The sequence below is a fragment of the Peromyscus leucopus genome, chromosome 1 (genome assembly GCF_004664715.2).
Source record: "Peromyscus leucopus breed LL Stock chromosome 1, UCI_PerLeu_2.1, whole genome shotgun sequence".
Classification (NCBI taxonomy): domain Eukaryota; kingdom Metazoa; phylum Chordata; class Mammalia; order Rodentia; family Cricetidae; genus Peromyscus; species Peromyscus leucopus.
In genome coordinates, this window is record NC_051063.1 from 6,119,502 (window position 1) to 6,136,225 (window position 16,724).

Below are 16,724 nucleotides of genomic sequence, written 5' to 3' on the forward strand. Positions count from 1 at the left end.
AAAGCACTGAAAGAAAATCATGAAAAAGCAATGAAACAAACAAAGGAAACAGTCCAAGAACTGAAAAAGGAAATTGAAAAAATAAAGAAGACACAAACAGAGGGAATGCTGGAAATAGAAACCCTGAGTAAAAGATCAGGAACTTCGGATGCAAGTATAACCAACAGAATGCAAGAGGTGGAAGAGAGGATTTCTGGCATTGAAGATACAGTAGAAGAAATAGTTTCATCAGTCGAAGGAAACACTAAAGCCAACAAAGTCATGAACCAAAATGTCCAAGAAATCTGGGACACCATGAAAAGACTAAACCTACGAATTATAGGGATAGAAGAAGGTGAAGAATACCAACTCAAAGGCACAGAAAATATATTCAACAAAATTATAGAAGAAAACTTTCCCAACTTAAAGAAGGAAATGCCTATGAAGATACAAGAAGCCTATAGAACACCAAACAGACTAGACCCCCAAAAAAAGTCCCCTCGACACATAATAATTAAACAACTAAATGTACAGAATAAAGAAAGAATATTAAGAGCAGCCAAGGAAAAAGGCCAAGTGACCTATAAAGGTAAACCCATCAGAATAACACCCGATTTCTCAATGGAGACTTTGAAAGCCAGAAGGACCTGGACAGATGTAATGCAGACACTAAGAAACCATGGATGTCAGCCCAGACTAATATACCCAGCAAAACTTTCAATCATCATAGACGGAAGGAACAAGACATTCGAAGACAAAGCCAGATTTAAACAATACCTATCCACAAACCCAGCCCTACAGAAAGCACTAGAAGGAAAATTCCAACCGAAGGAAGTCAGATACACACTCGAAAACACAGGCAATAGATAAAGCCACAACAGTAAACCCCAAAGAAGGGAAGTACACACACACTACCACCAAAAATGACAGGGATGAACAATCACTGGTCGTTAATATTCCTTAATATCAACGGACTTAATTCACCTATAAAAAGACATAGACTTACAGAATGGATACGAAAGCAGAACCCAACTTTCTGCTGCATACAAGAAACACATCTCAAATTCAAAGACAGACACTACCTAAGAATAAAAGGCTGGGAAAAGACTTTCCAATCAAATGGTCTTAAGAAACAAGCAGGGGTAGCCATACTGATATCCAACAAAATAGACTTCAAACTAAAATCAATCAAAAGAGATAAAGAAGGACATTACATATTCATCACAGGAAAGATCCACCAAGATGAAGTTTCAATTCTGAACATTTATGCCCAAACACAAGGGCACCCACATATGTAAAAGAAACATTACTAAAGCTTAAACCACATATAAAACCCCACACATTAATAGTGGGAGATCTCAACACCCCACTTTCACCACTGGACAGATCTCCCAAATCGAAACTTAACAGAGAAATAAAGGACTTAACTGATATCATGACCCAATTGGACCTAATAGATATCTACAGAACATTCCATCCTAACAAGAAAGAATATACATTCTTCTCAGCACCCCATGGAACTTTCTCTAAAATTGACCACATACTTGGCCACAAAGCATATCTCAACAGATACAAAACAATTAGAATAACCTCCTGTGTTCTATCAGACCACCATGGGTTAAAGTTAGATCTCAACAACAACAAAAACTACAGAAAACCTACTTTCTCATGGAAACTGAATAATGCTCAACTAAATCACCAATGGGTTAAGGAAGAAATAAAGAAAGAAATTAAAGACTTCCTAGAGATCAATGAAAATGAAGAAACCACATACCCAAACTTATGGGACACTATGAAAGCAGTGCTAAGAGGGAAATTCATAGCACTAAATGCACACATAAAGAAGTTGGAGAAATCTCACACTAGTGACTTAACAGCACACCTGAAAGCTCTAGAACAAGAAGAAGCAAAGTCTCCCAGGAAGAATAGACGCCAGGAAATTATCAAAGTGAGAGGGGAAATTAATAAATTAGAAACTAAGAGAATAATACAAAAAATTAATGAAACAAAGAGTTGGTTCTTTGAGAAAATCAACAAGATAGACAAGCCCTTATCCAAACTAACCAAAAGACAGAGAGAGAGAATCCAAATCAACAAAATCAGAAATGAAAAGGGGGACATAACAACAGACATTGAGGAAATCCAGAGAATTATAAGGTCATATTTCAAAAACCTCTACTCCACAAAACTGGAAAACCTAAAAGAAATGGACATTTTTCTGGATAAGTACCACATACCTAAGTTAAATCAAGACCAGATAAACTATTTAAATAGCCCAATAACCCCTAAGGAAATAGAAACAGTCATTAAAAGTCTCCCAACCAAAAAAAGCCCAGGACCAGATGGTTTCAGCGCAGAATTCTACCAGATCTTCAAAGAAGAGTTAATACCAATACTCTCTAAATTGTTCCACATAATAGAAACAGAAGGAACATTACCAAACTCCTTTTATGAGGCTACAATTACCCTGATTCCTAAACCAAACAAGGATACAACAAAGAAAGAGAACTACAGACCGATCTCCCTCATGAACATTGATGCAAAAATACTCAATAAAATATTGGCAAACAGACTCCAAGAACACATCAGAACAATTATCCACCATGATCAAGTAGGCTTCATCCCAGGGATGCAAGGGTGGTTCAACATACGAAAGTCCATCAACGTAATACACCATATAAACAAACTCAAAGAAAAAAACCACATGATCATCTCACTAGATGCAGAAAAGGCATTTGACAAAATCCAGCACCCCTTCATGATAAAAGTCTTGGAGCGATCAGGAATACGGGGAACATACCTAAACATAATAAAGGCAATATATAGCAAACCAACAGCCAACATCAAATTAAATGGAGAGAAACTCAAAGCAATTCCACTAAAATCAGGAACGAGGCAAGGCTGTCCACTCTCCCCATACTTATTCAATATAGTACTTGAAGTTCTAGCCAAAGCAATAAGACAACATAAGGAGATTAAGGGATACAAATTGGAAAGGAAGAAGTCAAGCTTTCCCTATTTGCAGATGACATGATAGTATACTTGAGTGACCCCAAAGATTCCACCCAGGAATTGATAAAGCTTATAAACACCTTCAGCAGCATAGCAGGATACAAGATCAACTCAAAAAAGTCAGTAGCCTTCCTATATACAATGGACAAAGAAGATGAGAAGGCAATTAGAGATACATCACCCTTTACAATAGCCAAAAATGACATAAAATACCTTGGGGTAACACTAACCAAGCAAGTGAAGGACCTATATGACAAGAACTTTAAGTCCCTGAAAAAAGAAATTGAAGAAGATGTCAGAAAATGGAAAGATCTCCCATGCTCATGGATAGGCAGGGTTAACATAGTAAAAATGGCAATCTTACCAAAAGCAATATACAGATTCAATGCAATCCCCATCAAAATACCAAGACAATTCTTCACAGACCTGGAAAGAATAATACTCAACTTCATATGGAAAAACAAAAAACCCAGAATAGCTAAAAGAAACCTGTACAATAAAACAACTTCTGGAGGCATCACAATCCCTGACTTCAAGCTCTACTATAGAGCTACAGTAATAAAAACAGCTTGGTATTGGCATAAAAACCGACATGTGGACCAATGGAATCGAATTGAAGACCCTGACATTAACCCACACACCTATGGACATATAATTTTTGACAAAGAAGCCAAAAGTGTACAATGGAAAAAAGAAAGCATCTTCAACAAATGGTGCTGGCATAACTGGATATCAACGTGTAGAAGGCTGCAAATAGATCCATATCTGTCACCGTGCACAAAACTTAAGTCCAAGTGGATCAAAGACCTCAACATAAATCCAGCTACTCTAAACCTGCTAGAAGAGAAAGTAGGAAGTAATCTTGAACGCATTGGCATAGGAGATCACTTCCTAAATATAACACCAGTAGCGCAGACACTGAGACAAACAATCAATCAATGGGACCTCTTGAAACTGAGAAGCTTTTGTAGAGCAAAGGATACGGTCAACAAGGCAAAGCGACAGCCTACTGAATGGGAAAAGATCTTCACCAACCCCACAGGTGACAGAGGACTGATATCCAGAATATATAAGGAACTCAAGAAATTAGACATCAAAACAACCAACAGTCCAATTGAGAAATGGGCTTTAGAATTAAACAGAGAATTCTCAACAGAGGAAACCCAAATGGCTGAAAGACATTTAAGGAATTGCTCAACATCCCTAATCATCAGGGAAATGCAAATCAAAACAACTCTGAGATACCACCTTACACCTGTCAGAATGGCTAAGATCAAAAACACTGAAGACACTTTATGCTGGAGAGGTTGTGGAGCTAGAGGAACTCTCCTCCACTGCTGGTGGGAATGCAAGCTTGTACAACCACTTTGGAAATCAATATGGCGCTTTCTTAGAAAATTGGGAATCAATCTCCCCAAGATCCAGCTATACCACTTTTGGGCATATACCCAAGAAATGCTCAATCATACCACAAGAGCACTTGCTCAGCTATGTTCATATCAGCATTGTTTGTAATAGCCAAAACCTGGAAACAACCTAGATGCCCTTCAACTGAAGAATGGATAAATAAATTGTGGCACATATACACAATGGAATACTACTCAGCAGAGAAAAACAATGACATCATACGGTTTGCAGACAAATGGATGGATCTAGAAAAAATCATCCTGAGTGAGGTGACCCAGACTCAGAAAGACAAATATGGTATGTACCCACTCATAGGAAGATACTAGATGTGGAACAAGGATGACTGAACTGCTACTCACATCACCAGTGAGGCTACCTGGAAAACGGGACCCCAAAAAAGACATGGAGAAATGGATGAGATCTACATGAACAGCCTGGTCATGAGTGGGAACAATGAAGAGCGACGGTCGAGGGAAAGAGAGTGGGAGATCCTAGCTGGATCAAGAAAAGAGAGGGAGAACAACGAATAGGAGACCATGGTAAATGAAGACCACATGAGAAGGGAGGAAGCAGAGAGCTAGGGAGGCCCACGGAGATCCACAAAGATACCGCCAGAAAAGACTGCTGGCAATGGACGAGAGACGGCAGGAACTGACCTACTCCGGTGATGGGATGGCCAGACACCCTGTTAGTTGTGCCATAAACCCCATCCAAGGAAGGTCTGAGGAATCTGGATGCAGACATCCACGGCTGGGCCCCTGGTGGTACACTGGGAGTCTAATTAGTGAGAAAGAAGAGGGTTTATATGAGCGAGAATTGTTGAAGCCAGGGTTGGATAAAGCACAGGGACAAATAACCAAACGAATGGAAGCACAGGATCTATGAACCAAAGGCTGAGGGGCCCCAACTGGATCAGGCCCCCTGAACGGGTGAGACAGTCATTTGGCTTGATCTGTTTGGGAGGCAGCCGTGTGTTGGTGCCGGGTCCTGGGCTTGTTGCATGAGTTGGCTGTTTGAATCCTGGGACATATGCAGGGACACTTGGCTCGGTCCGGGAGGGGGGGACTGGTCCTGGCTGGACTGAGTCTACCAGGTCGATCCCGGTCCTCGGGGAGACCTTGATCTGGAGGAGGCGGGAATGGGGGGTGGGATGGGGGAGGGGGAGGGGGGCGAGAGTGGGAGAACAGGGGAATCTGTGGCTATTATGTTGAACTAAATGATGCTGTAAAATAAATTTACTTAAAAAAAATTAAAATAAAAAAAATGCTGAACTCTATGTCTAGAATAAGGCTATGTAGAGGGTGGGAACGTGTATTTGGGGAAGCATAAAAAGGAACAATGGGGCCTTTCATAATAATCACAATGTATTCTTTAAAGTATTATGTATTTCTTAAAGTAAAAAATAGGAGCCAATGATAAAACTGTTCATGAAGCCTGGTAGAAAAAACTCTGTTCAAGTATAAAGACACTTGAGCTGTTCTGGGCACTTGAGTGCAATCTACTTGGTGGTCAGAATTTTTCCTTGTGCCGAGGCCCCTTCTCCATCTCAGGTTCTGAGCCTGAGCTGAGGCTAGGCCCCGGCATACTTGCATACTTTTGATTTCTTTTCAAAGTATTTTTTAAAAAATTATGAATGTGTGCACATAAGTGAGTGCAGGTGCCTGTGGAATCTGGAAGACAGCGTCATACCTATGTGGAGCTCAAGTGATAGGACTCTGTGAGCTATCTAATGTTGGTGCTGAGACCAGAGCTCAGGTCCTCTGCAAGAGTAGTGCCACCCTTCACTGTACCATCTTGTTAGCCCCAATGATGTATTATCTTTAAAAGGGTAGTGAGAGAGTGATGAGCTTTACAAACATTTATTTATTTAACTACATTTTGTGTGAATGTTCGTGTATGTAGGTAAATGTGACTCTAGAGGCCTCAGATCCCCCTCGGATCCCCATGGGATCTAGGAAACGTACTCAGGTCTCTGCAAATACAATATGTATTCTTTAGTACTCAGCCATCTCTCCAGCTGTGAGAATGAGGAGTTTTTGGAAGAAGGTGGCCACTCTGACAAAGGTGGAATTAATATAGTGAGATTTCGGGGAGGTAGCACAAAACACATTAGCTCATTAGTACAACAGTTTTCATTGAATACATGGAAAGATGATAGAGAATATGCACGATGGAGATTAATGTACAATTATTTGTTTTTATTGTCAACTTTAGGAATCAAGCTGAGGGCTTCATACATGCTGAATAAATGCTCTATGGCTGAGCAACACTCCTGTCCTGAAATGTATTTTGTGATCCTCATTTAATTCTATTTCAGAATAAGAAATACAGCTATTACAGAAGATGGGGAAGGAGCCTAAAAGGTAGAGTGACTGTCTAGTGAGCATCAGGCCCCAGATTTGGGTTCTTTAGAGATTAAATGCAGTTGTGTTTTGCAAGTTCATATTGTGCAATTTCAGTGGCCATGTTTTCAAAAATTTTAATTCTTTCTTCTGCATGCTTAATTGTGCAATTGACTCCTCATGGGGAATTTTTCATTTCAGTTCAGTTTTTGTATTCTGTTTTGATGTATTTTGAATCTGAGCATCTGTATAATTCATCAATTATGGAAATATATCAACTATGATCTCCTGAAATGGCGTTTCTGCTTTCCTATTTTTTTTTTCAGGAACTCCTGTCATACTTAGCATTTATCACATTCATTCACTTTCTTCTCTGTGTCCATGAATCACATTATAGTATATTGATTGTTCTGTCTCTGTCCATGTGTGATCCATTTTTAGTTTTCAGTTCATTTTAATTTTCACTTCTAAAAGTTTTGTTTCATTCTTACCATAACTCTACTTTCTGCTTTCAGTATTATTTTTACTCAGATTTAAAAAAGCTATGCATAGCTTTCACATTTATGTTATCTTTTTTAAATCTTATTTCTCTGACACATAATTTCTTGCTAGTAAACCTTGTCCTCACCTGACCTAACTTTGTGGTATGATTTCATCTGAGATAGCATGAATTCACACATAATCTTTGTATATACTTTTATCCATCTTGGGACTACTCCCACATCTTCCTATGGAAATATTGGTATGTTTTGGTTTTAGCTGCTCCCACAAGGAAACAATGCAACATGCAGTATGTGTACAGTATTATCTTCTAGCTCTCAAAAATTATAATTTCCAAAGCTTATCTATTTTTGAGAAATTAATATGGGTTGTGTATTATTATCAGTTATGATCACCTCTAGTACTAATAATTAGATACATTTCAGTGGATCCTTTACTTCAGTCTTCCTGGATACAAGAAGAAGGAATAAGGAAATGACTTTTGCTCTTCTGTATATTACCTGCAGTTCAGTTTTCAGGGTTCTCTGTACTCAATACACAGGCTGTTTGGAAGTTGGGATGAATACATTTCTTCAAACACTACTTAACTTGTTGTAATTATACTATAGTGTGCATGGGTCTAACAAAGTTTTTGAGTCTAACCTTTGACACCCATGATCCATGCACCTGAGAGGTTGAGACAGAACAGTTACTGTGAGTTTGTGGGTAGCTTGGGCCTCAGTGCGTTCCAGGCCACCCTGGGCTAGAAATGATACCATGTGTCAAAAAGTCAACACCAACCCTCAAAATAGGAAAAGGTTAAGACTCACTTTGGTTTGGAATCAATTTTTACAAGTCTTTGATTCTTCCATCTCACAAATTCAAGTGAGATTTACTGTAAGTAAATGGGTTGGGTTCTATTTAGACATCGGAACCATAAAGGACAATTATACCTGTTAATTGACAACTTTATTGTATTTTAATATGCCGTGGTAAAAGAAGCCACAAAGCAGCATACATAAGAAAAACAAAAATATTTATTTATTGTGTTAGATATGTTTTTATTTTTTCAAACACTCAAATCAATTATGTATAAGGTGGATATTAAACATAAAATAATTAATTCCAGACTCTTGCCATTTATGTATTTATATATCAAGGTTTTACAAAGGCAGACTGCAAGTCAAGTTCACAGTCAATTTTCAGAGTCATAGGCAATGAATGACAGCAGGAAATCTTTAAAAACCATTTAAAACAACTGTGTATTGACTTAAAAAGGAAGGCCAAAATTACCAACAGTGTTTAACTCATAGCAGAACCCCCAAAGTCATAGAATAATTGCCAATAAATGGAGATATATGTGCTAGAGACCTGCAATTTTGAGACAAATGACCCTGTTAACCTCTATATGTCTCAAATCAAACCCTTGATTGGCAACCTTTGATAGGTGACCCGGCACTTCTATTACAGTTCATGTTTATCCCTTGTTTTCTGTCAGTCTCCCTTCATGGGTTATATTCTTCTTGCTTAACTTGCTACTAAAGTCCATGCTTACAAATGATTTTATGAGTCAGATCTTTCATAAACATGCCATATTACTATACTTGATTGTGTATAGCAAAGTCCCAATGTAAAAAAAAAAGGATTCAATTATATTTCCACAATCAGTTATCGAACTATTCTACCTCAGAAAGTATGAGTCTTTTCCTGAGTCTCTTCATGGCTGACTTCATCTCCTGGTTCCTCAGGGTGTAGATCATCGGGTTCAGGACAGGGACAATGCTATTTAGGGTGACTGAAACAGCTCTGTCCATGGGGAGGGCAGTGAAAGGCCGGGCATAGACATAGATGCAGGGCACAAAGTGCAGGGTGACCACGGTGATGTGGGAGGTGCAGGTAGAAATGGCTTTTCTCTTTCCCTCCCCTGTGTGTGACCTCAGCATTGTCAAGATGACTGTGTAGGATACAAGAAGAAGAACAAACCATAGCGTAGTGATCAGGCCATTGTTTGATATCATCAGGAGTTCAAGATCAAAGGTGTCAGTGCAGGCGAGTTTGAGAACCTGTGGGACATCGCAGTAGAAACCATCAACAACATTGGGTCCACAGAAAGGGAGTGGGAGCAATAGGTAAATCTGCACAATGGAGTGGACAAAGCCACCCACCCAGGAAGCCACAATGAGGGCAGTGCACCGCCCCTTACTCATTATGGTCACATAGTGCAGGGGCTTGAAGATGGCCATATAACGATCAAACGCCATCACAGAGAGGGAGAAAATGTCTGCACCACCAAGCAGGTGGAAGAAAAAGATCTGAGTAAAGCAGCCATTGAAGGAGATGGTCTTTCTTCTTGAGAGAAGGTCTACTAGGACCTTTGGAATAGTGATGGAGGAGAAACAGATGTCTAAGACAGAGAGGTTACGAAGCAGGAAGTACATAGGAGTGTGGAGGCGGGACTCCCAGGTCACGGTGACCATGATGGTGACATTTGCTAACACAGTTGTTATATAAACCATAGATAAAAAGAAAAACAAAAGTAAACTCAGTTCTTGAGATTGGGTAAGGCCACAAAAAATAAATTCAGTCACCTTGGTGTGATTTCTCAGTGCCATCGAATGACATTTCTTCCTCTGTGTACACCTTTAAAGGAAATTCTGGAATTACTGAAACAATAAAGTAAGGTTTGCATCCTAAAGAGATAGAATGTGCACAGGTATGTACTTAGTCACTGTAGCATGTTCATCAGGAACTTGCTCTGGGACTTGGGAAAAACACTTGAGCTTTCTTGCCTCAGTTCTATCATTAGTACAAGTTGTAGTTTAGACTAGACAATTTGTTTTCATATTATACTTGGTGGGTGCTTGTGGACTGTGTTAAAACTTGCCTCTAGGAACTGAGAACGAGAGCCTTATGTAAGGGCACACAAAACAGGTTCTGGGCTCCAGCCCTATAAATCTAAATATTACCATTTTACTACATTTTGTTTCTATAGTTTAAAAGATACCAAGGACTTGGTGAGATGGCTCAGCACGTAAAGGCACATTCTGCCAAATCTGAAGACCTGAGTTTGTTTCTCAGAACCTACGTGGTGGAAGGAGAGAACAAACTTCTACAAGTTGTCCTCTGACCTCCATACCCTGGCAGTGGCACTCGCGTGTGTGTGCTATCTATTTATCCATCCACCCATCTATTCATCCATCCATCTATTCATCCATCCATCCATCCATCCACCCACCCACCGATCTATCTATCTATCTATCTATCTATCTATCTATCTATCTATCTACCTATCTATCTAATCTTAAAGCCACTGGAATAAATTGCCACTCTCCAATAGCATAATAAGGATCCACATGGAGAGATATTATTGTTTTAGAAACTCCCATATTGCTGCAGGTCACAGGAATATATCATAAGAACTCAGCTGGTTATGGCAAAGTCACTACCTGGAGGAATCAGGGAATTCCTCCAGAGGAAGCCAAATCCCAAGGAGTTTTTGGTGTTACTTGGCTTGTTATATATCAGCTGTATTCTGTTATGAAAATCATGTGTGCCTTCATAGTTTTTCCAATTGACTTTCCCCTAAGAAGGACTAACAGTGTGGACTGATCACTCTCTGGACATACACATTCCAGGTATTTGGAGAACTGCCTTAGGAAAGGCTTTCTCTGCAATCAGATATCTCCCTTGGCTACTTTCAAGGACTAGCAGTAATAAAAGTCCACATGCAAGTCTCCTGATTTAAGATAAATTCCACAAGGAGACACCGCCTAACTCAGGTGGATGTTAGTAATAGCTTTACACAATTCAGCTAGGACCCTCCTTTCTTACAGCCTTACCAACTTTATAGACCGCTAACTCCTTACCTAACCACTTCTAGAAATATTTAGATAACCTTCTGGGCAGACAGCTATGCTCAGCCAGAACTCCAGTTCAAGCCTCCCTGTAATTATCATTAGCAGCATCCGGCCAGGTCCATCCCCAGATGGAGGAAAGTACTTTATCAGAGATACCTCTGTACTCTCTAAGAACAGACTTAAGCATCCAGGCTACCTGTTTGAGAAGGCCTGGCGGATGTGCCAATTAAGCCTTACTTCCTCCTTTCCCAAATCTTACCTCCAGTGCCAGATCTCCCTTTAAATATCACCAGAGGCATCTAGCTGTACACAGGTTGCCTAGTGACTGAGCACACTTTCCCCACCCTGCAGAAAAATGGCAGATAGCTTGGACAGATAGGAGCCACAGGAAAAAAGAAGGCAGTTTTATTTTCTCCCATTGAACTAGCAACTTATAGATTCTTAACACTTTCTACCAATCACGTTTAAGATTATAGTTGAGCACATAAGATCCCTCTTCTTAGATATTACCTGAATTTAGCCTTTAGTTAATTCATTTCCCCATTGGTCACTTCCCTTTGGGGTTGCAAATGATAATTAACGGTTATTGCCTCCCTGTGTGATTCTTATCACCCCTCCATTTCACCCTGGAAGCCTGGTTTTGCACTGCTAAGGGAATACTGCTTGTAAGTGTATATATACTGGAACTTCCAGGGCACTGGAGGAGGGAGAAGAGAAAAAAGAATGGAAGAACTAGATGGGTAAGAACTTGAGAGGAACAAACTGAGATGGAAAAGAAGTAGATTGAAGGGCTAAAAGAGAGTGCTAGAGGAACGAGATGGAAGATGAGGAAAAGCCAGATGGGGAAGAACAAGATGAGGCAGAACGAGATGAGGAGAGAGGGGATGGGAGAGGAGATGATATGGGGAGGAACAAGATGGATGAGAACCTAGAAGGGGCAGAACTAGATGAAGAAATTAAGATAGAACCTAGAGGGGATCGCAGACAAGTGTAGAGAGAAATCAGGCTAAAGATGACCTAAATATGAGAGCAGAATATAAGTTTGTAACTGACACAGAATAATAAAGCATATGGATTAAGGAGTTTCGTGTGCATAGATTCATTTCTTCTCATTAAAGATTAATTATCAGCTGGTTGTAGATTCTTCCCGGACCTGGGAGGGGACTATCGAGGGGCTGGACTCCCATAGTCCTCGATACCATATGTTTAAATACAATGTTTCTTTGCATCATTCTGAGGCTCAAGGGGTAGATATTATTATCTCACTTTAGTGATACCAAATTGAGCAAGTAAAAGAAAATAAAGTCTCCAAGGTCGTAAAGAAAGCCAATGGCAGGGTAGAAATAAGACAAATTTCTCCTGGCACCTCATTCTCCTGTCAATTTCAAGACACACAAATCTAAAAATAATTTATGTAAGGACCTCCTTACTCACTTTTCTCAAGCACTTCCAAGGGTGAATTTCATTACCCTTTCTCTTCTCCCCATCACAATGGAATTGTGAATTCTTTCACAATGGAAACGGAGTTCTTTCACTTCTTACGTGCTTTGTCATACAAATGATACCCTTTACATTTTAAATTTCATTTATGGAGTCTCACATTTTTTTTTGGGTAAATGATGGGGTTTAAACAACAACAATAAAAAGATGACAAAGAATGGCAGTAGAGATGGATTTATTAGTGAAGAAAGTAGCTATGGTCTAGACATGTGTATATGAAAAAGGATGGAAATGCCAATTTAGCCAGGCCCTAAGCAGATAGAGCAAGGCAGATGTACACCCTGTTCCCTGCCACTCCAGGGTCAAAGGAAGCTTGATTGCTGTCAAGTTGCTTGGGTCACACATTAACCAAGCCCCACTCCCATGTTCAGAGTATGAGCGACCCCTGTAATGTATCCTAAGTTACACATGCCCTGCTCCCCTTTCTTGTCATATAGCACAGGTCATACATTAAGTAGACCTGATCCCTCATTTGCAGGACCTCCCCATCCTGCAGAAACCTTTACAGTCAGGGTTTGGAGAGATGTCTCAGAGATTAAGAGCATTTGCTGCTCTTGCAGAGGATCCAAGTTCAGTACCTAGTACCTATGCCAGACAGCTCACAACTGCCTGTAACCTTAGCTTCAGGAGATCTGATGTCCTTTTCTGGACCCTGCACTCTGGTGACTAGACTGCCTCAACATATCTATATATATCTATATATCTATATCTATATATATATATATATATATAACAAAAAGTAAATCATAAAAAAGAAACCTTTAAGATCAGACACCTTGCTTTGTCTGGCAGAACTGAAGCTCTTACTCAGATCACACTCCGATGCAGTGTGAGTAGATCTGTTTGAAGAACAATTCTCCCTGTTTCTTAACCCCTGCTCCTTCTCCTCCCCAAACCTAACATTACCAGGATGATGTAGACCATTGGTATGGTGGATCCTTCTTTGCCTTTCCAATGAAGAAATATCAAATAATGTCTGTTCATCTTGGGATTTATAATTTCTGGCTTCCACAGGTGGACATAATGACAGCTACCACTTTTCCCTTGGTATCATGTCCATCCTCTTATTATGAAGTTGTGGATGGGGAGAAAATAGTAGATTCAACTGAGGGGAATTTTACTTTGTTGTATTTTTTCCAGGTCAGTCAGGACTGAGCAATCTTTTTAGCTTAAAGATCAATTGTAGAAAGATACTATTTCTTATAGACTTAAGTGACACGCAGGAAGTCACCTAGCAAGTGAGTTGTGAAGTCAGTCTTTGACTTTCAATTCCTTAACAATGTGTGAGGAAGCTTATGATGGTAACAAAAGGACAAACATTTACTCAGAGGAGAGAGCTATATTTAGGTTTAGCACCTGAATTTGACTTAATTACCTGACACCTTCATACAGATATATAGTTTAATGTCAGCAAGGAAGCAGGTTTGGGCAAGCTTTGGAAAGCAAAGAGTTTGAAAAATAATGTAGATAAATACCTTCAGTCTACCTGTCTTATCTCTCCAATCATAGGTCCTCTAGCAATAACTTGAGGCAATAACTGTATCAATGAGCTGCAGCTCCAGACCCTAAGAAACTAATTTGCTCATCTTTCTGCCTTGGCCTCAAAGATGCAAGATAGAGATATCTTCCTCTGATGCAGATTACAAAGTAGTTCTTTAATCTTGAGAAAACTATATTATACATGGCTTCTTGGTTGTATTAACTACAGGACAAAGTCCAGGGCTTAAGAACAGGACATCACTGGCTTGGAATTCTGTCTCTTCCTCCTTCTTGTTTATACCTGGAATGAATCCTTAATGTTTCTCCAGTTTTCTTTGTAAACTTGGAAAGCATAACCTTTACGCATGAAGCTATGTAAAGAACAAATATGGTAAAGTTTGTAAAGTCCCTAGCATACAATCGGCTCTCAATTAACTTGGCTCTTTCCTTTCTTCTGAAAGCATCATCTTTTTTGCCTACCACGGAAGGATTGCATACAAAAACATTTACAAAATGTAAAATGCCTCACTATAAAACCTCTTTGAGCCAACTTGTTCTTTTTGTTTGAACAAACTTGTGGGAACTGATCAAGTGGAAAAAAACTTGGGTGTTGAATCTGTGTGCTTGGGAATATTGCTGTTTATGGTCTAAGTCAAGGAGACCGAGTCAGCCATTAGAAAAGTATGCATATAAATTTCTGCCTCTGAAATGAATAAGGTTTTAAAAGAGAATTTAGGGTTTTAAAAGGAGGAATTATTTTGTAGAGAAAGGTTTCATGATCCTCAAGGATTATCCTAAGGCCTAAACTGGAACAAAACCTGTTCTTTCTTTGCAATTAAATTTTTTTTCTAGTAAAATCTTCCTTTTCTTTTGCTGTGTTGAGTTCATGTTCATTTTTCCTTCTCCTGAAGACATTCCTGACTTCCTAATACTTAACACTATGTTTCTATTTTCAACTGTCAAACCTTCAACTATTTCTTCAGCATCTCCTGCACAGCCGATAGTAATCTATATTCCAACAGCTCAGTGTCCTTACCTAAATTCTTCAGTGTCCAACCATGAATGCATATCATGAAGGCTTGGATTGCTAGGCCTCAGTGCAGATGATGGAGGCAAACATTGTGTTGGTAGGTGAAGGCCTTATGAAGATTAGCTATGGCCGGCTTCGATGTCATCTCTTTAGCCTTCACATTGGAAGGACAGATCTTGGGAGTCACATTGTTGTGACTTTCTTCTTATCCCAAACTGTCCTTACCTTTGGCACTGTTTTATGAACCCCAAATTTAGTATGAAAATTAGCAAAGGGAATTTGAATGTGAGCATTGAAACAGAATGGACAGTCTTCTGAGTACCATGGTCCCAGTGTGAGTTATTAGAAAGTTTCTAAGTAATTACTTGCAAATCAGTCATGTGCATGCATGTAAAAGTGTCCACTTTCTTTGCTCTTCAAATTATTTTTTATTGAGTTTGTTCTTAATACACGTGTATAATGTATTCTGATTATTCTCACGCCCACCCTCTCTAGTCTCCTTTTTGCCCTTCTTTTCTACTAGTCCCTGCTACCATAATGGTAGGTTTTTGTTTTGTTTTGTGACTTACTGAGTTTAACCAGGGCTATCTGTATGACCATGAGTGTGGATTTATCCACTGGAAACTGGTGGGCATGCAACTGAAGACAACAACTGCCCTCTTCAAAATCCATCACTAGCCAATATTTAAGAAGGGAGGGTTAGGGTCCCCTGAGCCCTTCCTCAATCCATGATTATTAGTTTGTAGGCCCAGTCTCATGTAGGCCTAGTGCAAACAACTGCAGCTCTTACAGGGTCATGATGGCTGTGTCATGCCAAGAAGTTAGTATTTCAGAGCCTTTTCCAGATGTGGTGTTTATGTTTTCCCTCTCCTTTTTCCACATTGTCCTATGAGCTTTTGTGAGGGAAGATGGTATAAATGTCCTATTTTGGGCAGAACACTCAACTGTTATTTATTCTCAGGATCTTGAGCAGCCATAATTGTTTGCATTCAGAACAATTCATGGCAAAAAGAAGCTTCTCTGTGGCTGGCTGTAATATATATAAAAATAGTTTGGTGCCATTTACCAGAAGTAAATTCCTCTCATAAGGTTATGACACTCTATTCCCATAAAGCCACGGGTTTTCGGCAAGGCATGAATTCTTTCCTGTGGACTGGGGGTTAAATCCACTCAGAGAAAAGTTGGTTATCCCTCATAACAGTTATACCATTATTGCACCACTGGGGCCATCTTTCCTGGTGGGTTAGTGTCACAGTTCATAGAGTTCAAAGCTGAGTAAGGCTGTTGATGACTTTTCCCCTCAGCAGCCCGTGTAGCACCTTTTTAGCAATATGAAAACTGGACAGTGGGGAGCAACTCTACATCTCAGTTCCAGCATGATTTCTCTGTATCTTGCTACAAAGGTGTATAGTGTCTTTAGTAATAGAATATTATAATCTTGTTCTTGTAGACCATGAAGAATGGTAAGACATCTGTACTGTTTTTTTTTTTTTTGAGGGGGGTGTCTCCCTGAGAAACAGCTTCTAAGGAGGTATACCACCTGGCAGTGATTTTTTTTTATATAACTCATAACTTCCAGAAGCATCATTATCTAGCCATGGATGTTATCTCCCTTTCCTCTTTTTAAACAAGCGTATT

The 16,724-nt window shown here is 39.5% G+C and overlaps 1 protein-coding gene across 1 annotated transcript; it reads right to left on the reverse strand.

The window, feature by feature from the left end:
• Positions 1 to 8,896: 8,896 nt before the first annotated feature.
• On the reverse strand, positions 8,897 to 9,832 carry LOC114703486 (olfactory receptor 4D11-like). The gene has a single exon (XM_028884332.1). The coding sequence runs from the start codon at positions 9,830 to 9,832 to the stop codon at positions 8,897 to 8,899; it is 936 nt and encodes a 311-aa protein (XP_028740165.1).
• Positions 9,833 to 16,724: the final 6,892 nt, after the last annotated feature.